Source organism: Carassius carassius, chromosome 3 (genome assembly GCF_963082965.1).
Source record: "Carassius carassius chromosome 3, fCarCar2.1, whole genome shotgun sequence".
Taxonomy (NCBI): Eukaryota; Metazoa; Chordata; class Actinopteri; order Cypriniformes; family Cyprinidae; genus Carassius; species Carassius carassius.
In genome coordinates, this window is record NC_081757.1 from 42,737,838 (window position 1) to 42,764,585 (window position 26,748).

Below are 26,748 nucleotides of genomic sequence, written 5' to 3' on the forward strand. Positions count from 1 at the left end.
TAATACCTTTTCAAATCCTAATTTATGAGCAAAAAATAAATAAAAGAACGAGTTAAGACCTGAAACCCTGCAGTAGAGCAGATCATTTTGGTATTTGAGTTTTGGTAAAACTCTTCAAAGATCTACAAATCTTTTGTAAATGTGGCGTCTCAACCGCGCACAAGTCACTCTTCAGTCTTTTCCAGCTCAGGTGTAAGTAATATAATGTAAAGCACCCCTGTTTTGGGGTTCCTGAGAAACCCGGAAGTGTCGTCGCCAAGTGTGTGTTGGTAAACAGTAATTTCATCTACTAGGATTAAATTATACAAAGCAAATGAACGGTATTCACTATGATCTAAGACACTCTCATGCATAAGAGCTGGTTATAATATCAGCAAAGAATAGAAATGTGGAGGTCATTCCATTGTAACTGTGCTTTCCTTTCAGTGTTCACATGTGACTGCAGTACTTTTTTCTTGGCTTGTGTCACAGCCACATGATGCAGTGGACTATTTTTAGTCTTTCCTATTTCATTTATCCATGGATTAATGGTTTTCTTCACACAAGGCAATTGTATTTTCAGCACATTATAGACCATAAATAGGATGCATGTTTGAAGAGTGTGCTTACATACAGTAATAATGTAGTTGTAAACCAGACGTAACAAGCAATGTGTTACAAAATCACATTCATTAGATTCGAAGCGAAGTCTAAATGTATCATTGGCAAACAGATAATGTTCTAGTTTGGACATTCTTTAGGTTTAGTCGTATCTGTGCTGTGTAAACATCTCTACATGTTGCTTGCCTATTTGTCTGAAACAACTAGCTACTTCTTTTGACCTCATGTAACTAAAATTAAAACCTTTAAACAAAAAAAAAACAAAAAAACTTAAATCTGTTATTTGAGATTTTTATTTTGTTTGTTTCAATTTCTAGTAGTTAAACACTATGAATTTTTTTTTAACTAATACACAAAAAATGTATAAAAAATATATATAGACTTTTAAAAAATGGCAAAAACTAAAAGCCAAATTGTTAAAACTTGAACTTAAATGAAAGTGAAATCAAAAAATGACAGTTTTTCAAAATATAAAAATAAAATCTAACAAAAAAAAAAAAACTACAGCATATCAGTGAAACGAAAATAACATTGCCTCGCGTAAATTTGATGTTGAAGGTATTTAAACAAGTCGCTAAATAGAATTAAGTAATTTGACCTGACATTCTATATGGCCTGTAAACATTCTGAGACTGGTTTAAATAGGGCTTATACATTCTGTATCGGCCTCTTTTGTCTTTTAGTTTTTTTTTAAGGAGAAATACTTTCCTAGTGCTTTATATTAAGAGAGATTGCTAAGAGACTTGATATTACACTAACGCATTCCCACAACAAGATAATTATTTGGAGTTTCTACAGTTGTTCTCAAACTAGAATTAAAATCACAATGCTACTGTGGCCGGATTAGTGAAGGTATTTGTGCAGTTCTTTAACACTTCAGTGCTAACCTATAATCTTTTGTGTGGGTCACAGTGAACAGAAGAGCTCCAGACATCACGTTTTGTTTCTTGAAAGCATATCATGTGTCAGCCAGACAAGAGCACGATCGGTATAGCTCAAGATATGCAGTTAGTGGAGGGGAATGGAGTTGTAAAATGGGCAGAGTAGAATTTAAAGTCATGCAGAACGCTTTAAGAGCCTAATCACTGGAGACGTGATTCTCGTTGACCAGAGTATGCCAGCGCTCGATCTTCTTGTCTTTGTTCTTGAGGCATTCGTACCAGTGCTTCAGACGCTCACCTTTGGCAGTGATACCCAGCTGACAGCCTCCTGATTGAGAAATATTAGCTGTGTTAACACATTCAGTGTGTAATAACAATACAGGTTTAATAATTGTGATCCTGAAGCACAACAGCAGTCTTAAGTCTCTTGGGTTTATTTGTAGCAATAGCCAAAAATACCAACCTGTCTTCCAACCAATACGCTTGTATAGGTCGTTTGTCCAAATCCCTGAAATACGACCCATCAGAGCGTATACTACAATTGTGCTCCTATCGGGCAAAAGGTCGTTTTCATATGAATGTTTTGTACTCTTTTATTTGCCCTCTGGTTTGTTCGTTTCGTGTAGCTCAGTTGGTAGATTATTGTGTTATACCTTGATATGTAATCATGCTATCATGGGTTCGATCCCAGGGAACGGACGTGCACGAAAATGTATATGCTCAATAAATCATAAATTAGCATGATTTCTGTGAGGGTTAGGTTTAGGGGTGGGGTTAGGTGTGGCCATTCGAACGAATAAGCCACCTAGTAAAATATGTAGGAAATACTGTGAGATCGGTGTAAAACGCCCACACATTGCATTTAAATAAACGTGCGTTTTGATTGGTAATGACGTTATACGTCATTTCATGACGACAGACGCAACGCGATACTGTCATTATTTTTACACCCGCTAGAGGACGCTTAACTTTAAAACGTAAATATAGGTTGTAATAAATGCTTGCACAAATGACCTATATGGTCGTTTTTGGTTGGAGGACAGGCTCAAAAATACATTGTATGGGTCAAAATTATCCATTTTTCTTTAATGTCGAAAATCATTAGGATATATATATTGCACCCTCAGATTCCAGATTTTCAAATAGTTGTATCTCAAATGAATATTGTCCGATCCTAACAAACCATACATCAGTGGAAAGCGTATTTATTTGAATGCTGGCTTTATGGTCCAGGGTCACAATTTACTAAAACATTTACAAATATGACATTCAATTGCATTCTGAATATGAAATGAAAGTCAGTGATGAAATTATGTAATGATAATGTTGCTGCAATAAAAGTAAATACCTATATAGTCATTGCTTTTGCCAATGTCATAGTCCCATACTGAGATGTCAAGAGTCTTTTTGGCCAGCTCTGCATGCTTAATTTCATAGCTGAATTCCTGCATGACAAGACAGAGAAACATCATAATAAACAATAAACAAAGCTTCACACTGCTGCAATGTTGGACCAGATTATTAGACATTAATATATTTGCTGTCAGTAGATTCAAATATTTTGGAAGTGGTGAAATTTGACACTGTTTATACGTATTTTCTTGTCAAAATACATTCTCGTTTTTGATGACTTTTTGCTAGTATTAATATTATTGACTATCTGCTGCATTGCTGTTCATGGTTTTTGAGTATTGATTCTTCTGAAACCAAGAACACATCGTCATCTCAGACAACTCTCTTGTTGGGCAGTCAAGCTACTGTATTTGTATTTGTCTCAATATTTTTTACGATCAGTGATATTTTTACATGTGTCATCATTTGTATGTGTCATGGTTACAGGTGGAAAGCATACCTCATTAAACTCAGGGTTGAGTGTTTTCTTCTTGGTCTGCGTTTTGTTCTTTGCTTTCTTCCCCATATCAGGTTTCAGGCATCTATATCCATTCATAGAAATATACCATAGTTTTCAAGCACTTTTACAAAAGTACAGAAATAAACAATCCTATTACAGATTCATTAAGAATTATATAATATTTAAAAACAAATTTGCACAGTCAAACGATTAATCGCGATTAATCGCATCCAAAATAAACGTTTCTTTTATTTAATATATGTGTGTGTGTACTGTGTATATTTATTATGTATATATAAATACTCACTCATACATTACATATTGTGAAAATATTTGCATGTATTTATTTATTTGTATATAATTTATATTATATAAAAATAAATTTTATATACAAATATAAACATTTTCTTAAATATAAACATGCATGTGTGTGTATTTATATATAGATAATAAATATACACAGTATACACTGATATTTGACCAGCACCTGTATTATGTAGACAAAAACTTTTATTTTGGATGCGATTAATCATTGGATGCGATTAATTGTGATTAATCATTTGACAGCACTATTTTTTTTTCTAATAACTTGTGTTGACTTTTTGTTTATAAAAAACTTTCTATTTGCAGAAAATGTGTTCGCCCTCAGGCCATCCAACATGTTTGCAAGTATGTTTACATTTTTTCGTATTTTAGTCATTCTTGAAGTTAAAACTGCTTTAATGCTAAGGATTTTATTATTATTATTATTATTTTTGCTTCTCCAAAACTGATGGACTGGAGTGGATTGTTTGTGGATTATTGTGATGTTTTTATCAGCTGTTTGGACTCTCATTCTGACGGCACCCATTCACTGCAGAGCATCCACTGATGAGACACTGATGCAATGATACATTTCTCCAAATATAATGAAGAAACAAACTCATCCTAATCTTTGATGGCTTGAGGATGAGGCATTTTTCAGCACATTTTAGTTGTTTTAGTTTTTTAGGTTTTTTTTAGCTATTTTTTTTTTCAATTATATGAGTGTTTCCTAAACCTATAGTAAATGCAATGTATATAAATGTTGAGTTTGACAGAGAGAAACTCACATTTTGACAAAAGGATCAGAATACCCATTCGCGTCCATTGCTGCTAAGTGAACACAGCGTATAACGCCTACAATGAGGCGACCCAGCTGAGTGTTGTACATGAGGGATATCAGGATCCGTCCTCTCTCTTCCAGCTCAGAGCCGTCCTTCCGAGTCTAAACACATTCACAAACAATGAGGTGTGTGGACGATAATGAGTGTTGCACACTTACTTATTGTAGAAGCACCTTATTCTATAAATAGCAAATGGTTGTTAATTATTTTGCTATTAGTATTTGCAGCTGATGTCCAAAATGCACAGGATGCACAAAATAATGGAATCAGTGCATGAAAAAGCTCTAGTGTGAAAAGGTGTAATCTGTAAACCTCTGTTAATGATACCCTTGTGAAGAAGAACTGCACTTAATTGTGACCCTGGAGCACGAAACTGAGATTTATTCATCATCTGAAAAATGAATTAATAAACTTTCCATTGATAACGGAAATATTTAGCTGAGATACAAAAATCTGGAATCTGAGGGGTGTGAAAAAATTTAAATATTGAGAAAATCATTTTTAAAGTTGTCCAAATGAATTCTTAGCAATGCATATTACTGAGTTTTAATATATTTACGGTAGGAAATTTACAAAATATCTTCACGGAACATAGACTTAATATCCTAATGATTTTTGGCATAAAAGAAAATTTTATAATTTTGACCCATACAATGTATTTTTGGGTATTGCTACAAATATACCCCAGAGACTTAAAACCGGTTTTGTGCTCCAGAGTCACAAATGTGTTGAATGTGCGCTTTAAATCTGAAAACTTTTTTTTCTACACTTTTAAAAAGTGCACTTTGTAATAATGTCAAATTAAAGGTTTTAAAGTACATTTTCAATGTTTTAATTATCTTTTGTCTTGCTAAAAGAAGTACACTTATTGCTGACTAACATACTTAAGCACATGTAAAGGACTTTTAATCTTAACTGTAGTGCATTTTTCGATATGACATTTAAAGTTAATAAATGTAAATGTACTAAATAAAATACATTTATTTAAATACAAAAACAAATATATTTAAATAAATGTACATTCAGAAGTACTTCAACCATATTTCAGTGACAATAGAAGTAATTATGAAATTTCATATAAAATGTACTTAAGTGGCTTAAAAACACACACTAAAGTTAAGCTAGGTGCATTTAATATAAATTGAAACTACAATACATTAATTGCAAAAAACATTACATTCGGTTCAAACTTAAGCATATTATTTCTGTAGTTGGCATTCTTTTAAAAAGTACTTAAGTACTTCAGTGTACGTCTTTTTCACAAGGGTATATAATTAGTCTGTATAGTTACACAGAACATAGAATAATGTAAATCACAATGCATCCATGGCAGACAGGTGCCTAATCTGTAAAGCCAAATGCGACCTTAATCTTAATCTTAATGCAAATATACTGTTAGGTGATGTTAATATTTTAGTATACTCTTTTAAATATGATCTTAAGCATTCACCTCATCCTCATAGAGGGTGATTCCTCGAGCACCGCCTGCAGTCGATGATCTTTTTGTCTAAAGGGAAAGAGAGAGGCAATGTTTTCCCTTACATATTTGAAAGATGTATATATTTTGTACGTATATATTGTGTGTAGACAACACTGACCGGCACAACCCTCTCGAGACACACGTTAAAGTTCTTCTTTTGATTGATCTTGAGTTTTTTCAGCGCAACTCTGGTTTCTCCGATGAACTCATTGTGACCAAACTTGTCTTCATCACAGACAGATATTCTGCACAAATGAAATCCCTCAAAAGGTTGAATATGAATCCATGAACACTAAATGTACACTATTTAGAACATACAGTATCACTCGAATGCTTTCTTCTATTAATTGGAAGTGAAATAATGCTCAAATAAAATATGTGAGCCAGGAGCACAAAACCAGTCATAAGGGTCAATTTTATGAAAGTGAGATGTATACATCATCTGTAAACTGAATAAATCATCTCTCCATTGATGTCTGGTTTGTTAGGAGGACAATATTTGTCTGAATGATGTTCTTAGCAATGCATATTACTAATCAAAAATAATTCTTTATATATTTACTGTAGGAAATCTACAAAATATCTTCATGGAACATGATCTTCTCTTAATATCCTAATGATTTTTGGCATAAAGGAAAATCTATAATTTTTTTACCCATACAATGCATTTTTGGCTATTGCTACAAATATACCCCAGAGACTTAAGACTCTGACTCCAGAGTCACATTATAATATAATAATATAAGACAAAATTAGATGTGTTGCCTTGGTAACTGAAATAACACAAGTTTAAGTGTATAATGACTAAAACTAAAACCAAAATAATAATAAAAAAAGAAATCTAGATAAAAAAAGACAAAACCACATTACAAAAACTAAGCTTAAAATAAAAACTGAATATTTGAAGAAGAAAAACCCCTGATAAATCAAAATATTTACAAATGATGTTATCTAAATAATACTAAACTGCCCATGTTAACTCAGAAACATATGCATAATGTTTCACTAATGTTTTATTATCAGCTTCATCCATATGAAGTTGTTTTATTTCAGCTGTGGAAAGGATTCTCTGATGATGGTCAATATAAAGCCTTCGATTCGGTCCATCTCAAGCATCCAGTATTGGAAAGAATTCAACTTCAGACTGAATGTACTTATTTTATCTGTAATAAAACACTCCCAGAGCACTACCAGTCTACAGGACGTTTCTCTTCATTGTCCCCTTTTGAGAAGATAACTATATAACTCAATGTTTCCCCCCACACTGAACCAAATCATTCGATTCACTACATTATCACAGATGTTGTAATACCAAAATTAAAATGAGCTAGCGTGGTCAGAGATATGTTAAATCAGTTTCTAGCGTAAGAGAAGAAACATGTGAAACCTGAGGGTCTTGCGCTGCATGTCCTCGTCTGTCAGCCCGTGGTACACCAGCGTCTCATTCCAGCAAGGGTTGCGAGTGTTGCGTAGCGTCTTGGTGCGTAATTTATTTGACTGCATTGACAGCAAAGATGCTTTGTTTAACCGTCATTACTTGAGCAGACTAAAATAAGCTTTTTTAAACTATAGAAGTCTGTTTCTAACATGGAATAAAAAAATACTCTTATCTCACACTCTCACACTTGTGTTTATATCCCATGACTTCTTTTCTCAGAATTGTGAGATATTTAATTGCAATTAGGGGGGAAAGTCATCTCATAATTCTGATGTTTTCTTGTATAATAAGTTTATAGCTCCCCATTCTGACTTTGTAACACACAACTGTGAGTTTATATCAGGCAATTCAATACAAAATGCAAAATCCATGCCACTGTAAAGTTTACAATTAATTGTCCAAGTATAATTGCTGATGGGTAATGCATTACAGGTTTGTGGATCTTGATCGTCCATATGTCTTGTTCTAAATATGTAATTTGCAAAGAAATGCAACCATACAGATTTTTTTATGCAGATTAAATTTCAGAATACAATAACAATATAAATAAAAGTATATACAATATTGCAAATAATCATTATCAATTTTGTGAATATGCTTTTGTGATGAAAGAGATACAGGGGACATGGCTTTCTTTTCTGAGAGTTTGGATTGATGGAGCAATGTATTTACTTTTTTCACATAATCATTGTGTCTGTCGAAAGGGTCCTTTACAAAAGTGTTAAATTATTGCTACAGTAAACATTACAGACATTATTCAGATCTATTAATAGTGGAGGTACATCAGTGCACTAAACAGCTCATGATCTCACCTTGCTTGCACCCGGTAACAGATGAAGCTTGACATAAGGATCTGCCAGACCGTTCGAATCCATCGGTTTCAATCCCTACCAGAAAATATTACAATAACTTCAAATTCTGTCACAACATAGAAATCAAGCACAGTGCAATATTACACATACGTGACCCTGGACCACAGAACCAGTCATAAGAGTCAACTTCCCAAAGTTGGGTTTTATACATCATCTGAAATCTGAATAAATAATCGTTCCACTGATGTCTGGTTTGTTTGGAGGACAATATTTGACCGAGATACAACTATTTGATTACTAATACTATAACTATATTACTAATCAAAAATTAAGTTTCGTTGCATCATAATAAATACATATCTCAGTAATATTACAACATAATTAGCCCACAAAGACAGTATATGAATGTTTGTCTGTGTGCGAGACCTCTAATATGAATATATGAAAACACTGAAGCTACCTTGGCTCTAATAATGCTGCAGTGGAGGCTGTTGTTCCCTTGGTCATACAGTAAACTGAACTCTAGTGATCCCAGAGTTGCTGAAACAAAAGAAATATATTGCATTAGACACAAGCATTTCATTAAGATTGAAAGCAAGAGAAGCGGAATCTAATCTCACTGCTCCACATTTCAGTGTGTGCTATAAATAATAATTATGTTGCTGCTCTCTGTTGTACTTCATTTAACTGAAACATTCTCTCACTTTCACACACACACACACACACACACACACACACACACACACACACACACAATAGAGTATTTAAAATTTTATACAACAGCGACATCTAATGGTGTTAAAACAAGATGTTTTGTCAAATCTATCTATCTATCTATCTATCTATCTATCTATCTATCTATCTATCTATCTATCTATCTATCTATCTATCTATATATATATATATATATATATATATTGTATATAACCTAAAAACAATAATTAAATATAAAAAAGAATTAGACAAAGCAAAAATACATACATAAGTACCTATAAAAATAAATGAATGCCTAAATGAAAACATAAAGAAAAAAGTGTAAAAAGTGATGTTACTTTTTCTTTTGCTCAACATTTTATGCGAGCAACGACGACAACAACAACAAAAAATTAAAGTTAGATCTTAGTTCAACACATTCTGTGACTCTAAACTCTTAGTAATTAATGTGAAGATTGAATAAAGCTACAGGTGAATTATAGCACTGACTATTGTAGTTTACAGCTTTCTATAACAGAATGCTCTCTTCTTTCCACCAACAATGAGAAAACTGACCGCAAGTCTCACAGTGATTATGTTGATGCTGATATACAGTCCCTGAGGAGCTGGCTTCACTTACTGGCTTCATCGGAGTCATAGCTGTTGGCCTGGTCGTCGTCATCTGCTGGCGAAGCGGGCTTCATCTCCTCTCTCTCTCTCTCCTGCACACGAGACTGAGACGCTCCTCTCTCTGCCTCCTGAGCAGCTGCTAGGGACAAAACTCACTTTCTGCTTACATCTTCTAAACTTTGCCTCTTTTATTCAAAACTTTACACACAAATCCAGGAATTGCACACACAAAATGCAAAATGCCTCACGTCTCCTGCAAAATTAAGCACTGATATCAGAATATCACAAACGCATCTCAAAAGCAAACATCATAAAATTACTTTTTGCAAAACACAATTCTATATGTAGCACACAAAAACCTAACAGGAATTAATGTTATGGCAAAGGTGTTTGCTTTTGAGATATTTTTGTGATATTCTTCGATTTGTGTGTAAAGTTTTTCGATTTCCTTGTGTTACATACTGTAGAGAATTGTGTGTTGTGTTTTGCAAAAAGTATTTAATGAAATAAAAAATTGAGTCACGGTCTGAGAATTAGTTTATGGTTTTGCAGATTTGGTGTGTGCTTTTGCCGTTTAAGCGTCAACTTTCAGAAACTGTGTGATAAGTAAAGATTCTGTGTGTAAGCAGCTGAAAAAAATGGTAATTTTATGGCAAAGGTGTTTGCTTTTGAAATATGTTTGTGATATTCTGAATCGAAAAACCGTAATCAATACTCCTAAATGGTATTGTGTGCACTCGTAGTAAACAAAATGCATGCATGCTTGAAGCATATTTTTATGGAATACCATAAAGACATAATAAATATTGTCTGTTGTCTGTGTGTGTGTGTGTGTGTGTGTGTGTGTGTGTGTGTGTGTGTGTGTGTGTGTGTGTGTGTGTGTGTGTGTGTGTGTGTGTGTGTGTGTGTGTGTGTGTGTGTGTGTTGTTACCCGGCTGGAATGTGCCTGATGCAACTGGTCTGGCCGCGTGGACGTTCACCGTCTTCTTCATCAGCACTGGGGCATTCTGGGAGCTTCCTGCATCTCCATCCTTCTCTGAGTCACTGTGAGTGTGAAGGTGAGCCGGTTTCGGAGCCACAGGTGGTTTTTGGGCAATCGGTGGATCCACTGTCGGCTCTGGAGCTTATATAACAAACATACACATCCATACGTATACAAATTCAGCTTTGATCACAGAAATAAATTATATTTTACTATACATTCACATAGAAAACAGTTATTTTAAATTGCAATAATATTTCACAATATTATTGGTTTACTTTATTTTTTTCATCAAACAAATGCAGCCATGGTGAGCAGAAGAGAATATTAGTACAATTTAAAATAGCTGTTTTCTATGTGAATATATTGTAAATTGTTATTTATTGCTGTGATCAGAGCTGTATTTTCAGCATAATTACTGCAGTCTTCAGTGTCACATGAACTTCAGAAATCACTCTAATATGATGACTAACATCTGTTGTATAAAATCAATGCCACATTTGCAATTGTGCTAATAATAATGATGATTTTGGTGGCATTAATTTCCCAATTTATTGAGACAAGCAGATGAAAAGCTCAACCAAAAATGGAAATGTAGCTTTTTATATTATTATTTTAACTTCTGTCTAAGAGTTATTCATTCATAATATTACTTCCTTCAGTGATAAAGTGGTCTGGTTTGAAATCTGCACAGATCAAGCACCATTTACAAGTCAAAACAAATGTGTGTGTGGATTTTGATGTGAGAGGACAGCAGAGGATGGACTTTTTCACTGGAGAAAGCGTTATTATGCATTATGGACTTGTATTTTACCTGGAAGCAACGGTTTAAAGTTCAAGTTGTCTTAAATATGCATTTGTTTCTTACAAACTGATGGAATGGAGTGCTGTGGATTTCTTGTGATGTTTTTATCAGCTGTTTGGACTCTCATTCTGACGGCACCCATTCACATCCACTGAAGTGCAAGTGATGCAATGCTACATTTCTCACCAAAATCTGATAAAGAAACGAACTCATCTACATATTGGATGGCCTGAGGGTGAGTAAATTTTCAGCATATTTAAATTTTGGCTGACCTATTCCTTTAATTTCTCTGGGGTTGTAATATGTGGCAGTAACCAGTAGATGATGGAAGAGCTCAAATCCCAGTTTGTCTGGCTCACCTGCGACCGGTGCTTGAGTCTGCACAGCCACTGGAGGAGCTGCAGGGCTCTTCTGAGGACTGGGATCTCTGGAAATGGGCATCGGTGAGGGCAAGAACTGCTTAGGGAGACCTTTGAAGAACCAGGCTCCAGATCGCTTCCATACCTTTAATGGGAAAACAGGCAATGGACATTTACAGACAGTCAGACTCCAAATGACTTCCTTGAGATGCTTGTTATTCCCCACCTCTCTCTGCTCACTGCAGATCTTGCAGAGCCACACAGACCGCGGCCGAGCAGTCGCCTGCACTCCACACTTGGTGCACATGTTCTGAGGGGAATAACAGGACAGTAAAACATATTAATAGTGAGCGGCATGAACTAAACAGCTGTGACACTTCCATGCACAATATATGCGTTTTTTCATTCGCTCAACGACTCGTGTGTGATTGGTTATAATGCGCAATACTGAAAAAACACGTAACAAAATGCTAGCCACATGCTAGTCACTTGCCAATCATGCTAGCAACATGCTTGTAACATGCTAATCATGCTAACAACATGCTAATAATGCTAGCAACATGCTAATAATGCTAGCAACATGCTAATAACATGCTAATCATGCTTAGAAATAAGCTAGTGTCATGCTAGTAACTTGCTAATCATGCTAGCAACGTGATAGCAACATGTTAATCAGGCTAGAAACATGAAAGTGACATGATATTAACTTGCTAATCATGCTAGCAACATGCTAGCCACTTGCTAGTAATGCTAGCAACATGCTAGTTATTTGCTAATCATGCCAGCAAAACATGCTAGTTACTTGTTAATCATGCTAGCAACATGCTAGTATCATGCTTATTATGCTAGCAACATGCTAGTTACTTGCCAATCATGTTAGCAACATGCTAGTTACTTACTTATCATGCTAGTAGCATGCTAATTATGCTAGCAACATGCTAGTTACTTGCTAATCATGCTAGTAACATGCTGATCATGCTAGCAACATGTTGATAACAGGCTAATCATGTTAATCATGCTAGCAACATGCTAATAGCATGTTAATCGTGTTAGAAACATACTAGTGACATGCTAGTAACTCGCTAATCATGTTAGTAAAATGATAGCAACATGCTAGTTACATGCTAATCATGCTAATAATTCCAGGCTAGGCTTTCTCAAGCCTCTGGAATTACAAATCCTTGGGAATTTTTGAGATAATGTAAGTACACAACTGTATGAAATATATCACACTGTGTAAGTAGTTTTTGGATATTTTATTAGGAAAGTTTTAGATATTGTGCCTTTTGTGTTCCAGAATCAAATTCCATTAGAATCCCTTTTCTTGTTTTATTTATTTTAGATTTTATTGCATGCACCAAATGCATACAATCCCATAAGAATTCAAATGCTCTAAACATGAGGTTTGATTAAGATTATATTATTTGAATTATTTTCTCACCTTTTTACAGTCCTCACAAACCACTGATCTGTCCCCTCCTGCACCCAGCTGCTCTCCACATAAAAGGCAGCGTGACACTCCATCCCCACAAACTGCTTTTTTCATGTTGTCCAGACGATTCACCAGACGTCTATCGTAATAAAACAGAGGATGCATATTGGTCATTACGTTAACATATACAGTGCCTTACTCTTTTATTGGCACTTTGATATATATAAGCAAAATAATCCGCATGTCCTTGCTGTACAAGTTGGCGAGGACAATCAATAAACATCTATAATCTCTCTCCTACCCAATCCTCTCTTGCTCCATTGCCTCCATTTTTTCGGCCCGCACAATGACGCTGTTGATGATCTCCTTCTCCTCATCAGTCAGCTCTGCACCGAGACACGGTCCAGACTGCACATGGACACCTTTCGTGCCCATCATCGCGTCTGTCTTCGTGAAATCACTGGAACCTGTGACGCAAAATGTATATAATATATAAACAAAAAAATATATATTTTTTGTAGCATGCTTAACATTTTAAAAACAAAGTAAAGGGTATATGATGGTTGCTGTTGTCTTGTGTGTATTAAAACAAATTCAATAAAAATACTTAAAATCAAATAAAAGATTATGAAATGTATGTATTCTTTCATCACTGCCTAGATTGGTTTATAATTTGTGTGATGGAGCCATTCCAAACCACCAACAGAGGACACTACAATGAAGACTAATGCATTCAGGGTTGTAACTTAAATCTGTATGAAAAGTAATTCACAAGTAGGCTAATTTATGTAACATGATAGACCTACTCACCCCAAAAAACTTTGCTTCATCAATATCAGTTACTATCAATAAAATCATTAATTTAGTGTTATATTGAGGCCCAAACGTGCAGAAAAACACTTAATTAATAAAAAAAAAGGAACATGTGTCTTGATAAAACAAATTTTACAATTAAGTTTTCATTCAATTTAGTTCTGAATTTATTTTTGTTTTATTTTTGCCCCTTTATTTATATTTAATATTTATATATTGATACAATGTTTATTTTTTTATATTTCATTATTTTATTTATTTGTTCCCAGACATATTTATTTAGACATTTTTATTCATGTTTTGTATTTATTCACACACTTCTTTCTCTTCTATAATAATTAGGTGGACTGCTCTTGCTTACCATTACTCTTGACTTGTTTTGGATTGGACTGACATCAGGTCATAACCATATCTTATGTTTTCTGATGCTTTATAGCAAGAAGTTTTGAATTCATTGTGAAATCTACTTTTTCAAACTACTCCTAGGTTGTTTGCCAGATCGGAACAACAAAGCCAGTGCATATATATATTGTCATTATCGAAAATGATCAAAATCATGTTGAACTGTTATTCATCTTCATCACGCCGAGTCAAACTCTTCATAGTGGGTGTGGCATCTTTTACAATGAGATGTTGTTATTTTTATTTTTACAAAATTTGCTGAATCTACTCAAGGTCTACACAAGACATATTTGACACTGTAACAGTTAATATATGAATATATACAAAAATACACCGTATGATAAGTAATAAATAAATAAGGGTGAGGACAAATACAACAACAACATAAAAAACCCTTAGCAAACAGTGAAACAATAAACAGTAACCATACTTTTTAACATAGGTTATTCATGTCACTGTACAATGGTGCATGTTGAGTTTCTATCACTGTAAAATTATCCACAGACTCTCATGTCTGTCAGAAATGCAGGAACTCTTTGAGAGGCTTACTGTGTTGAAAACACATTTGGCTGGCAGAAACAGCACTTATTAATGCAGAAGACTTATCTGGGCTCATCTAAGATCTAAAAATTGAATTGGAAGCAGCAAATTCAAACACTGCCATAAAGGCACACACACACTCAAAAATCACAATATGAGCCAATTATGCACTCTAACTAAATTAGCCTATCAAGATATGTGCATACAGCCATTGCTCATTTTTAAGGTGTTAAATTTAATTGTATAAGTAATATTTTATTTTATCCACATCGCTGTCCTTGACTTTCACTGATATTTTAATGTCTATTCACTTTTGTGCATAGGTCTGTTACAGTTTCTGTTTAAATTGATTTTTGTTACACTAAATAAAGGTTCATATACAGTTATGTATGTGTAAGTGATGCACAATTCCATGCAATTGCTCTAATTCTACATGCATGTGCTTTACACAATCTATTTGTCACCTCTAAACTGCTAAAAGCTGAAAAGTAGCCAGTACCTACATTAAAATAATAGTGACCAGTCACATTTGAACCCAAACGGATGCTGAAAAAAATGCCAAATACTAAAGCTTTAATCAATAATCAATAATGGGTGGAAAAAATTTTCTTTGATTTATTATTTCATAGAGCTATTCAGCTATGACGGACACATGGAAAATGTGTGGGCTTAATAAAGTCACTTCCTCCATAGCAACATTACTGTATGTACAGCATAATATCTGGATGGCTAGAGATCCAATTTAAACTGAAAAAAAAATATTTTATATATCTAATATTTATCTAAGAGTTCTTCTAATGTTCATACATTCCTGCAAATATATTTAAAGAAAACCTTTTAGGGGTATTACATTTTTAATTTTCCTAGTAAATGCATTTATATTGGCCTGATATCCAATAGCCCATATTTTAGTCAGTTTTATGGACTAAGCATTAAGACCCAAGTTGAGAGGTCCAAAATCTATATAATAAATCAAGACAGAACCATTACATTACACAGTACAGTAAAAATCCCATACTCTATATATGCAACCAATGAATCAGTCAATAAATACAAATCTATAGCGACACATACCCTTCTCTCAGTATCTTTCCACATACAGTGACGCATAATAACATTTCTTGATTATTGGTTCTGAAATGTTTAAACAGCAGTCATGACGGATATGCCATCAAACCTCAGCAGCACAAATACAGTCATTTGACTGCAAGAATCCACGCCTTCGTCAGTTTCCTTCTGCTAGGAAATACATCAAATATCATTCTGCATGATAAAACTGAATCGATACAGAGACACCCATTCAAAACTCCACCGCAAACAAGCAGAATGACTAAATGAGTGATGAGAGGAACTAGGTCATATATCTGCGGTAATCTCTACAGAAAACACTAGTTTGGATACCCCTGAAGCAAGTGCCTGGCCACACACTCCCACTGTTGTAGACTAGTATTAATAACTCTAAAATGCACAACGCAATCTTGATCGCTGCCTTGCTGCGCAATAAGAGCCGAAGCGCTCGCGATCTCGTCTTTATTACCATTAGAGGAACGCACCTTGCCTCTTTCAGTGTAAAGCAGAAGCAAAACCCGCATTGAGATGACACACCTTCCGCTTATCTTCTAAAAGACAGCCCTACAGCACACACGAATGTCACTGTCGATAGAAGCTCACATAGATCCATATTTTTAACCGTAACCATTGTTCAGCCATCATGTGGATCTCATTTCATATAGCCTGTGTATCAGGCAGAATGCATTTAGCGATTGACTAGCACCTCATCCGATGTAAAATCAAAAGACCATTCTTTCTTTTTTCATGCAGGGTTTCTGTATTAAAGAAATGGCAAATGTGCGTTCTCCACGCTTTTTGCATGCATTGTGTTAATAAACATGTTTGAAACAAGCCTAAGTGAGGAAAATGTTATTTCGCATATTCTTACCTGATAACAAGCGCCCACTCATGAAGGAAGGCGACTGCAAACAATGCGGACTATGGGAGTGAGGTCAGCGACTGCGCACGCGAGGAGAGCATTGAGTGCACGCGCGCTTTTCCTCATCTTCCTTCTCTGAGCTTTGCTTGTAGCCCTCTTTACTTATTCCACGCCCGTGTTACCTTGCTGTGGAAACCCCAGTACACTGTGAAACTGGTAACACTTTACAATACGGGTGCACTAATATGCATTAATTCATGCTTAACTAATGCACAGATGATCACCAGTTAATGTATAATAACTCATAAAGAACTAAACCGTTTATTAATGATTAATGCATCAGTAACTAATGACCAATTTATGTTTCATAGATTAAGTAATCAGTAAATTGTTATTAGTTAAGCGTCATAATGTATTAATGATGTAAAGTCCTGGACAACAGAAACAGTCAAAAGGGTTTTTTATTTTATAACATAATAGAAGCTTCAGTGCACAATAATGTCACCATTTACAGTACTTCACACTGTGTCAGTTTTACCCAGGTAATGAATATTTACATTTTTTTCCTGATGTAAAAGTAGAACCACAGTTGGTTTTCAGTGTTAAAAAAGGATAAAATGGATTAAAAGTGTCAGTGTGCACAGTCATAAAACTGACAATCAATATGTACATTAAAATAGACAAGAGTGGAAAAATTCTGGCAAGTCTGCTAAGAATGAGTCACTCCTTGCACAGTGATGGAGAGGCTCTTCAAGCAGAGCGTTCGACAAGCCTGAAGGCCAGTGGGAAAAAGCTGTTCTTGAGTCCTTAGCATGGATGCTTCTGATGACATGAGCTGTTGATATGCTTTCTGCAGTGAAGAACATTAACACCATACAATTAATTTATCATTCTGTTCAGTTCATTACAACAGTGTGTTTACACCAGTAAAAAAGTGCATGCACAATCCAGCCAAGATCTCTAATGTTTCTCCTTGACAGAAATTGAATTACATGAACATCAAATGGAGTCTCCTGCTTTTGAGAAGAATATTCTATAACATGAACACATTCATCTAAAGTTTTAGGAAACATCTCAACAACCTCTACTCAGATTGTTCTCCTTCATAACAGACTCTAATGTTCTCACATTTAATTTAAAGGTCTGGACTGTGACATGGCACAACAGTAATACCCATTCATTGGTGCAAGCTCTCAAGAAAGAAACTCATAATCTTGAGCACAAATGGACTAAGCCTGGACTAAAGTCATGTGCAGCATCGCAGTGTAACAGTGTTGGGTGTAATGCATTAATAAATAATTATTTACTGCAATTTAATTAAATTTCCCTTGAAAAGGTAAAGTAATATTAGTAAAGCAAGGGATAATTTTCCTGTAATTTAATTAAAGATCTGATATAATTGCATTAAATACTGTACAGGCTAAAACAATTCTATATATATTTGTATATATATATATATATATATATATATATATATATATATATATATATATATATATATATATATATATATATATATATATATATATATATAAAGCTTTCAGTTTCATTGTATTGTTGACGTTTATAGAAAGTAAATAGTAAGTAATGCATTACTTTTAAGGGAGCAATTAATACAGTAATCTAATTACACTGTTGAAAATTAATAACTGGCAATTAATAACAGTAGCCCAACACTGCTAACAGCCAAGTTATTTAGAAATTTGCTGTAATGAAGAAGTGAAACGGTGCGTTAACATAAACTTAAATTGTGGTGTTTAGTTTCATTGGACTGCAGACCCTCGGAACAGGGAGTCCGGGTGATTTCGAGTCATGTGACTCCTGACGTTTCAGCTCCACATCAGCTACAAGTTTTAACATGTAGCCAACACAAATTTCACTCGACATCTGTGAGCAGACTGTAAAGAACCGGTAAAACAGGCTAGTCGTTCATTTTCATTTGACAGATCATGCACAGAGCAAATCCCTTCTCGTGCATGGACTGAAACCAACTGATGCGGTTCATTCGCGTCGAGCATCAGCGTCAATTAAACCAGAACACCTAGTTTACTCGTTTGGAATAGAGCTTCCAAATACACATCTCCGCAGCAATGCCACTGCATCTCCAAGATACACGGATCGGAAGTCTTCTTGCTGTTAGTCTTTTAGTAGTGGTATGCTGTTGCAATGCGGTCACAGTTCAGAAACCTGCACCATTTTGCATCCTCATCAGTTCAGAACAGGGGAGTTCTCAGGTGAGCTTTCTCATCCACTCATCGGACACTTCAGCATCTCCTCTCTTTTACTGGAGCAAGTGGACTTCAGAGAAACGTCTCGAAGGTTGTTTCAGGAGTAGCGACGGGACACTGGTTACGCGTTATCGGTCACTCTGCCGTCAAGAGCGCGCGCGGGACGATGAGAAACCAATGCACTTCAACTTAAGCGCGATGCTGGAGGATGCCAATCTGTGTGATATGAACATGCATATCAATTTCACTTTGCACAAAGAACGCATAAATCCAGGCCAGCAGATGGATTCAAGAGCAAAAAGTCGCCATAAACGCGCGTGGGTTTTGCCAGGAACACTTTGGTGTGGACGCGGCACGAGCGCCAATGACTATGAACAGCTGGGTAGGTGTGCATCCATCGGCGAGCTGCCATTGGTCAGCTCATTTGGCGTAGGCTATTCTTTTTCATATTTTTGTATATATGTAAGCTATAAACAAATATAGTGAACCATTTTTGTTGTTCATGCCGGTAGCTACGAAATTAATGGCAAACATCCATCAGTAATTTGTTATCAAAATCTTTGATGGCATTCAAATGATGCATTTGTAAGAATGGCCAGTAAAGACAATGCATATATATCCCTATTGGAAAGTTTTTACCGATATTAAAGTTATCGGCGTGACAATAAAAATCAAGGAAAACGAGAAGACAGAAATGAAATTGCAAGCTTCGTAGCAACATCCGGTTTTATTGCCGTTATTCGCTACGGTTTTCCTGAGAACGATAAATCAAAATGCAATTTTTGTGCCAAAGTGGGTGTGCATGGGGGACTGTAAATCTGTGAATGTATGGCGCTCATGAAAACACGCGGGAGGTCCAGCAACGTAACCTGAAAATTACAGTAGGTAAATCAATATGATTACAGAATGTGTCAAAAAAGTACATGACTGTCAAGAACGGCAGTTTATGTGCAACATACCGCTGTGAGTTAGCGCTTGAAATTTCATAAACAATTTGTTTATTCAAGATGACTGTATAATATCACAGTACCCTTTTGAAAAAAAAATCACTAACAATAGAAACCATCGCAAAATTTGTAATGGTTTTGCTGGTTTTAATGAGACCTGTATTGGTTTTAATAGAAACTGTAATGGACCTTGTGGTCACCTTCTATTGGTGGCTTGGTCTATAAATCCCAATGGAATATGTTCCGAAACACACTACAGGAAACCATTTTTAATGGTTTTAATGGATAAAAGTTTATGGTTTGAAATGTTTGTAATGGTATTTGTAGTCAAGTCCCCTTTATGTACATAGTGCTTTTAACAATATAGATTTTGTTTACTAAATATGAAAATAGTGTGTCAATAATGCAAAAGGACAAAACACTTTAGTTAAAGGCAGTTCATCATTAAATTCGATGGATTTGTAGCAGAATTACAGTGGAAACCATTCCAATTGTCTGTGGAGGTTCTATTGATTTTTTGTTCTGTTTTATACAGCCGGATAATGAATTAATATTTGTTATTATTGCATTTAATTATTTAGATGTTGTTGTCTCATGCAGGTATGTTTGTGCATGCAGACAGATGCTGTCGAGAACACGATCACTGTGAGCACATCATCCGCTCGTTCTCTGTCAACTTCAGTGTGTTTAACCCAACTCTGTTCACACTCTCGCACTGTGACTGTGACCACAGGTGAGCACTGCCTCGCATTCCACAGATGAGAGGCATTTCAGCTCCTCAGGGGAGACTCTTTAGGCTCATAACTCATCCTCTCTGTTTATTCATTCCGTGCATTTTATCTGTAAAACCTTATAGCCTACTGCGTGCGAGCTAAAGAATTTATCTTTGCCAACTTTTCAGTGGGAAAGCATGACATTTATGTATAAAACATTTATGTACTAATTTTCCAATTAGAAATTCCCTGCCAAAGTTATCAAGACAATTTCAATACATTATTATTACAACTTCAGAAATTTCAGTTTCAATTACACACAATATTAAGCTACGGTAATAATCAATGTTAATATGTAAACAGAACTCATCAAAATATTGTTTGCAACTTAAAAAAAAAAAAGTTAAATTAACAAATTCTTGTCTTTTTTGTTACTTGCAACCATGCATGTGTTTTAGTTGTGGTTATAGATTTGAAGTTTTGAATGCATGGATGCAAATACATTGTGTTCAGGGGAATGTTTAGCTGACATTGAGACACAGAAGGGACAGATTTTGACACTATGATGCAAATCATGTTTATTTCTGTCTTGTATCTTCCTGTCTCGTCTCTGTTAGATTTAAGCAATGCCTTCTGAATGGAAATGACACCATCTCCAACATGGTGGGCTACAGTTTCTTCAACGTCCTGAAGCTCCGCTGCTTTGAGCTGATCCACAGGAGGCAATGCACACAGTACAACTGGTTGGGATTGTGAGTGCAAGAAATGAAATCATGCATTCCAGAAATTATGCTTCATGGTTTTTTCCACTTGCATCATAATTGTAAATAATTACAGAATTTACATCATTTGTAATTATGTGAAGTCTACATTGACATCATTTTTCCATAGAATCATCTGCATTCACCTTAGATTTCATTGATCCCTCACTCATATATAAAAGTGTTCAATCTTCCAGTGTCTGTATGAACGGTTTATCTTCATTGGCCAAGAGATTCACTCATATTTGTTTGGACATTCTTTTATAATCATGGTGTTGATTTGTACAGCTGCTGGTTTCTCTATAACATTGTGCCAGAGCTGGGAGTAAGTTACCTACAGGTTATAAGCAAATAAATCCTTGAGTCAAGTCTCAAGCTGCGGTGCACAAAATTGAACAAGTCCAGGCAATAGCTCACCTCAAGCAAGTCGTGTTGAGTCCTGCAAAGAAAGTCACTGTCAAATAACTAGAGGTTACATTTCCCAAGCAATTATGAACTTACACTGATCTGAGAAAGAATTGATTTATTAAAAATTAGGCTTTTGAAACATTTTATGAGACATAGAGAAAATGAAGAATCTGGACACAATTTAGAGAAATATTTATAAATATATTTTATATATAACCCTAATATAATAAAAATCAGAAAACAGAAAATGAAATAATGCACTATATACAAAAGTAGAAATATAGAGGGAAAACATATTAAAAAGATGTTTTAATGTTATTTGCATATTATTCGTACTTTGTGTATAAATTCATCAGTTTTTTATTTTATTTTTTTTGTTATCTCGTATTTTATTTTCATTTTGTACCTCAGCGGAGGTTATACATTTCTATTTAGACAGCAGTAGTACTTTGTAAAAGGAAAAAGAAAAAGATCCTGAACAGATAAATAGTTTTTAGGGTCACATTCGTGCTGTAACGAGTTCTTCAATCTTTCTCTGCAGGTGCACAATGGTTGAGATTGCTCCTGTGGCAGTATTGAAAGATTCAACACCGTATAATTCTACCAGTCTGTCTAATGAGAACAGCGCCACCATTGACCTTTCATGCAATGAAGTGCCAATCAAACGGTCACACAGCGGCAAACAAAGAATCTCTAAATCGAAACAAATTAAACTGACAATGGGCCAAAATACCTGTGCTTCTGTGGACTATGCAAAAGGGGAAACATTTCAGTTAAGTCAAAAGTTGGTGAGCCAAACTGTAAAAAGGAAGAAAGTGCAAACAAATGGACATCAAAAAGGAAGAAAGGAGTCACTTGTTTACCAAAAGAAGGCATCCAAAGAGAAGAAAATGATTACTCAGAAGTTCAAAATGGAAACTGTTCTCCAAAGCTCCAACAGGACTCCAAAAGCAAGTGTCACTCACTCCCCCTCAACCTCATCTAAAAAGAAACTACTCTCAATGAAAAAGACTATGGCCACTTGGCCCAAACAAATGTCCGAAACTAAGTCAGGAGCAAGGACACTTCAAAATAGGAGAAAAAGAGGTAAAAAGAAAAAGACCCAGAAGGAAAAACAAATGAAACCCCCAAAACAATGAGTGAAGAGACAATTCTTTAAAGCATAATAATAATAAAAAAACATGCATAAAGCCACAAAGTCACAATTATTTTCTTTGCTCTTTTATGTGCACAGAATTGAGTGACTTTTGTTGTTTAAACAGGTGCTAATTAACACAATTTTAAAAATGATACTAAGCAATGATACTTCAAATATGTTTTTTAATGAATAGTTACCTACAACCTCATTATATTCACATACACGCATTTGCATGTTATAATGCTGTGATCAATAAAAAGCAAATGTCTCATTGAATTGTAATTTTGTATGGACTTAGTTAACCAATTAAAAATAGTGTTAAAGTGCATGTAAGTGTTATTGTATCGGCACAATTTAAACATTATTAAAACAAGAAAAAGTCCAGATGGTGGTGGGCCACTGGTAAACTTATATGAAGGTTTGAGTCTCACTAAATAAAGGTTTTAAGATTATATTAGCGCTGTAATATTACCACCAATCATCTCTTAAATGTAGGATATTGAACAATGACGCAAGCAATAAATCGCACACTTCAATTTACAGCTGAGAATACTGTACTCATAAAACAAAGTTAATAGCATTGTCCGATTAATTTAGTTTGCAGTTCAACTGCAAAGATTAAAAGACTTCATCCAAAAATGAAAATGTGCTGAAAATGTACACATCCTCAGGTCATCCAAGATGTAGATGAATTTGTTTCTTAATCAGATTTGTAGAAATGTAGCACTGCATCAGTGTCTCATCAGTGGAAGCTCTGCAGTGAATGGGTGCCGTCAGAATGAGAGTCCAAACAGCTGATAGAAACAACACAATAATCCACAAATAATCCACACCACTCCAGTCCATCAATAATTGCCTAATTATAATAATATAGAATTCAACTGATTTAGTGTTAGGACCAAACGTGCTCATTCTTAATGAAATTATTACACACCACTGTTATAAAAGTTGATATGAAACATTAATAAATCAAATTTGTGTTAACATTACACAGGGACAGACATTTCTGAAACATCTAAGATGCTCATATTGCTGTCACTTCTCCAAAAACCAGTCGAGGTAACATTTCACAGCCTTGCAGCAATTCCTTCTGAGAAAATATTTGATACTTTTGATATGCTGTGTGACAGACACTTGGCATAAACTTAATCCTCGCCTGAAGTGTCAGGAAATAAGTGTTGCAGCAATTTACTGCAGTATGCTTGGTATTACTCACACAGCAGGATAAACACTTTCTTCATTTGAACTTCTCGCCAGATGGATTTTCTGAAAGACAGCAGATGATTATCACATTCAGTGATCAGTTTCACTCATTTACTGCTGTAGAATGAGTTTACAAAATCATCAAGATCATCCTTTTCATCTTTTAATCCAATTAAACCTCATTTTGATTTCCATTCATGTCAAAAAGTCCAATAAAATCTGTCATGGTGACCATAGTTCTTCTTGCTAAGACTTTAAATTAGTCTGGTGGCAGTGGTTTGCTTCAGGACCTGGATTTTGCATCAAATAGCGGCCCAACTTTATCTATAATTTTATTTTTTTCTTCTCAATCTTTAATGCCCACAGATGAAACGGTCACATCTAATGCTCACCCTTCCACAAAGCAACTATTTCGGAAAATAACTAAAACGTTTTATTTCAATTTTGGTTGGACAATCCCTTCAAGATGGTATTCATTTATTAAACTGTATCATTAAACTGTGTGGTAAAATTTTTTTCAAGGAACTTCAGTGTCTATAACTTTTAATATTTTTGAGCATTATCAAATCTGGTTGAGAAAAAGTAAAGCCCAAAGGGTCTTCTTTCCAAAGACACCAAAATTATGTGTGTAACAAACATAAGTAAGGAACTGTTCAAATTTTAAGTTAGGCAGGGCACTTTCACCTGTGAATCCTATAATGGGAGGTGCTGGCTAACAGGTTAAACGATTGCATGTTTAATGTGTCTAATAAAAATGCTTTTCGTTTTAGGTCTCAACAACAACAAACATTCAGTCATAATGTCAGGAAAAAGGGGAACAAGGTTTCAATTAGCAAAGTAGTAATAAATTATCAGACATTATTTAGAAGAATTTGGATTGATTTCTAAATAACACTTCATGCACACTGTAGGCATAATAACATTGCATATACAAATGTGTGCTGTATGGTAGCCTAAGCACATAAAAATGAAGTATGCAGTACTTTGAGCATCATGCAAACTGTGTGAATACACTAGTGTTTGACAAAAAAACTGAAGTATACAAGGCTACTTAGGGTTAAAGGCAGGGGTCTCCAACCTTTTTGTGAGTGAGGGCTCCCTGAAGGGATAAAATAGTCTTGAGGGCTACTTGTTTGATATAGGCTGACACACACACGCGCGCGCACACACACACACACACACACACACACACACACACACACACACACACACACACACACACACACACAGTTTCAAGTTTTGTAAAATACAACAACAAACTGTAATATTGTTAAATATGACTATTGGATATATAATTACCGTATATACCCGAATATAAGACAAGTTTTTTTGTCCTAAAAAATGGGGGGTCGTCTTATAATCGCGATATAGACAAAATCACGGGGGGAAAGGGAGAAAGAACAACGGCATAAATATGAAATAGTGACTGAATGACATACTTGCATGTAAAATTAGAAAAGCAACAAAATATGTGTGTTTAACTAAATTAAAACGCTGCTCCTCTGCCGCGCGATACGCAGAGAGAACAAGAGAGGTGCGCGCACGAGACGCAGAGCGAGAGAGAGAGAGACAGAGAGGTGCGCGCGCGTGAGACGAAGAGCGAGAGAGAGAGAGAGGTGCGCGCACGAGACGCAGAAAGAGATAGAGAGACGTGCAGATTCTAAATATTTTAAATTATTGAATTATTTTATTATGTTTTAATGGTATATGAAATGTCACCAATAGTTATTTTCTCATTTTATGCCATTATCATAAAAAATAATAATGAAAGATTACAATTCAGGCTATTTATAGAACGTGCTCGGTGGGCGACTCAGAGACTCCACCCGCGGGCACCATGTTGGAGACCACTGGTTTAAGGGAAGCAAATTACGCTTTGGATTCCATCTGTTGGGTTTTTTAATTAATTATGAATCATTGAACGTACTTCACTGAATCCAGGTGTTTATCTTACACTGCAGTGTAACCGGATTCATCGTGGCGTCTGACTGACAGCTGGGAAAGGTTTATGCCGCCGCTAAACCGCCGTTAATTCGCTACAGTCGGCGCAGAGCAATTTGGAGAGAGCGAAATCTGTCCCTGTGTCACGCCCACCGATTTCCGAAAACACTGGAGCCTATTGAGCTGAGAGGCTGGCGAATCGATCCGCGGCGGAAGCCAGCGAGGCCTCGAGTCGCTTCGCGTCGGCGTCGCATGGGCGTCGTTCATCATCTGCGCGAGCGCTCAGTGTATGGCGCGCACTCCGTGCCAAAATCAAACGTTCGAACGACCGACCGACCTAACGCCTGTCCGAACTTCTTAAGCTTTGAGCGTCTTACACTGCAGGTGACTCACGAGACGACCAGACGTGACGTCAGCGTCTTGAAATTAGCTGTTTTTTTTTTTTATACATTTCAGGAGCCAAGCTGCTGTGTAAAGACTATAAATGGACATTACAAGCATTACAATAAAGATATTTTTACCTAAAAGAATACTCAACCATTTCCTGCATGCTTTTGTAGGCCTGCTTACCTGCTGTACTGCTGAACTGTGGCAGCCTGCAGGTGTATGGCTGAA

At 35.5% G+C, this 26,748-nt stretch overlaps 2 protein-coding genes across 4 annotated transcripts; one reads left to right on the forward strand and one right to left on the reverse strand.

Annotated features, from left to right (window-relative positions):
• Positions 1-938: 938 nt before the first annotated feature.
• On the reverse strand, positions 939-16,967 carry LOC132127439 (rabphilin-3A-like). 3 transcript variants are annotated; one of them, XM_059539330.1, is made up of 16 exons: positions 16,804-16,967; positions 13,411-13,576; positions 13,119-13,248; positions 11,904-11,987; positions 11,678-11,822; positions 10,463-10,648; positions 9,542-9,670; positions 8,669-8,748; positions 8,209-8,283; positions 7,346-7,455; positions 6,077-6,203; positions 5,929-5,985; positions 4,425-4,579; positions 3,334-3,415; positions 2,830-2,926; positions 939-1,809 (listed from the first exon to the last, which is right to left on the reverse strand). In XM_059539330.1, exons 1-16 carry the CDS (start codon positions 16,823-16,825, stop codon positions 1,679-1,681), a joined length of 1,776 nt encoding a protein of 591 aa, XP_059395313.1. In that variant the 5' UTR covers positions 16,826-16,967; the 3' UTR covers positions 939-1,678. The 3 variants fall into 3 exon arrangements, with proteins under 3 accessions (XP_059395313.1, XP_059395306.1, XP_059395297.1); XM_059539323.1 differs by having other exon boundaries at positions 9,542-9,667; positions 10,463-10,654; positions 16,804-16,966; XM_059539314.1 differs by having other exon boundaries at positions 10,463-10,654; positions 16,804-16,966.
• Positions 16,968-18,884: 1,917 nt separating this feature from the next.
• Positions 18,885-23,004, forward strand: LOC132113209 (group 3 secretory phospholipase A2-like). The gene is made up of 4 exons (XM_059521029.1): positions 18,885-19,404; positions 20,570-20,702; positions 21,300-21,434; positions 22,393-23,004. Exons 1-4 carry the CDS (start codon positions 18,885-18,887, stop codon positions 22,988-22,990), a joined length of 1,386 nt encoding a protein of 461 aa, XP_059377012.1. The 3' UTR covers positions 22,991-23,004.
• Positions 23,005-26,748: the final 3,744 nt, after the last annotated feature.

What these genes read in the sequence shown, in the direction of transcription:
- LOC132127439 (XM_059539314.1), bottom strand. Translation starts at nt 16,825, where the DNA reads ATGAGTGGGCGCTTGTTATCAG. An exon ending in TTTGTGAGGACTGTAAAAAG is followed by an intron (nt 11,988 to 13,118) that starts GTGAGAAAATAA and finishes TATTCCCCTCAG; the next exon opens with AACATGTGCACCAAGTGTGG. An exon ending in ATGCAGCGCAAGACCCTCAG is followed by an intron (nt 6,204 to 7,345) that starts GTTTCACATGTT and finishes TCATTTGTGCAG; the next exon opens with AATATCTGTCTGTGATGAAG.
- LOC132113209 (XM_059521029.1), top strand. Translation starts at nt 18,885, where the DNA reads ATGCCACTGCATCTCCAAGATACACGGATCGGAAGTCTTCTTGCTGTT. An exon ending in CAATGACTATGAACAGCTGG is followed by an intron (nt 19,405 to 20,569) that starts GTAGGTGTGCAT and finishes TGTCTCATGCAG; the next exon opens with GTATGTTTGTGCATGCAGAC. An exon ending in CACTGTGACTGTGACCACAG is followed by an intron (nt 20,703 to 21,299) that starts GTGAGCACTGCC and finishes CGTCTCTGTTAG; the next exon opens with ATTTAAGCAATGCCTTCTGA.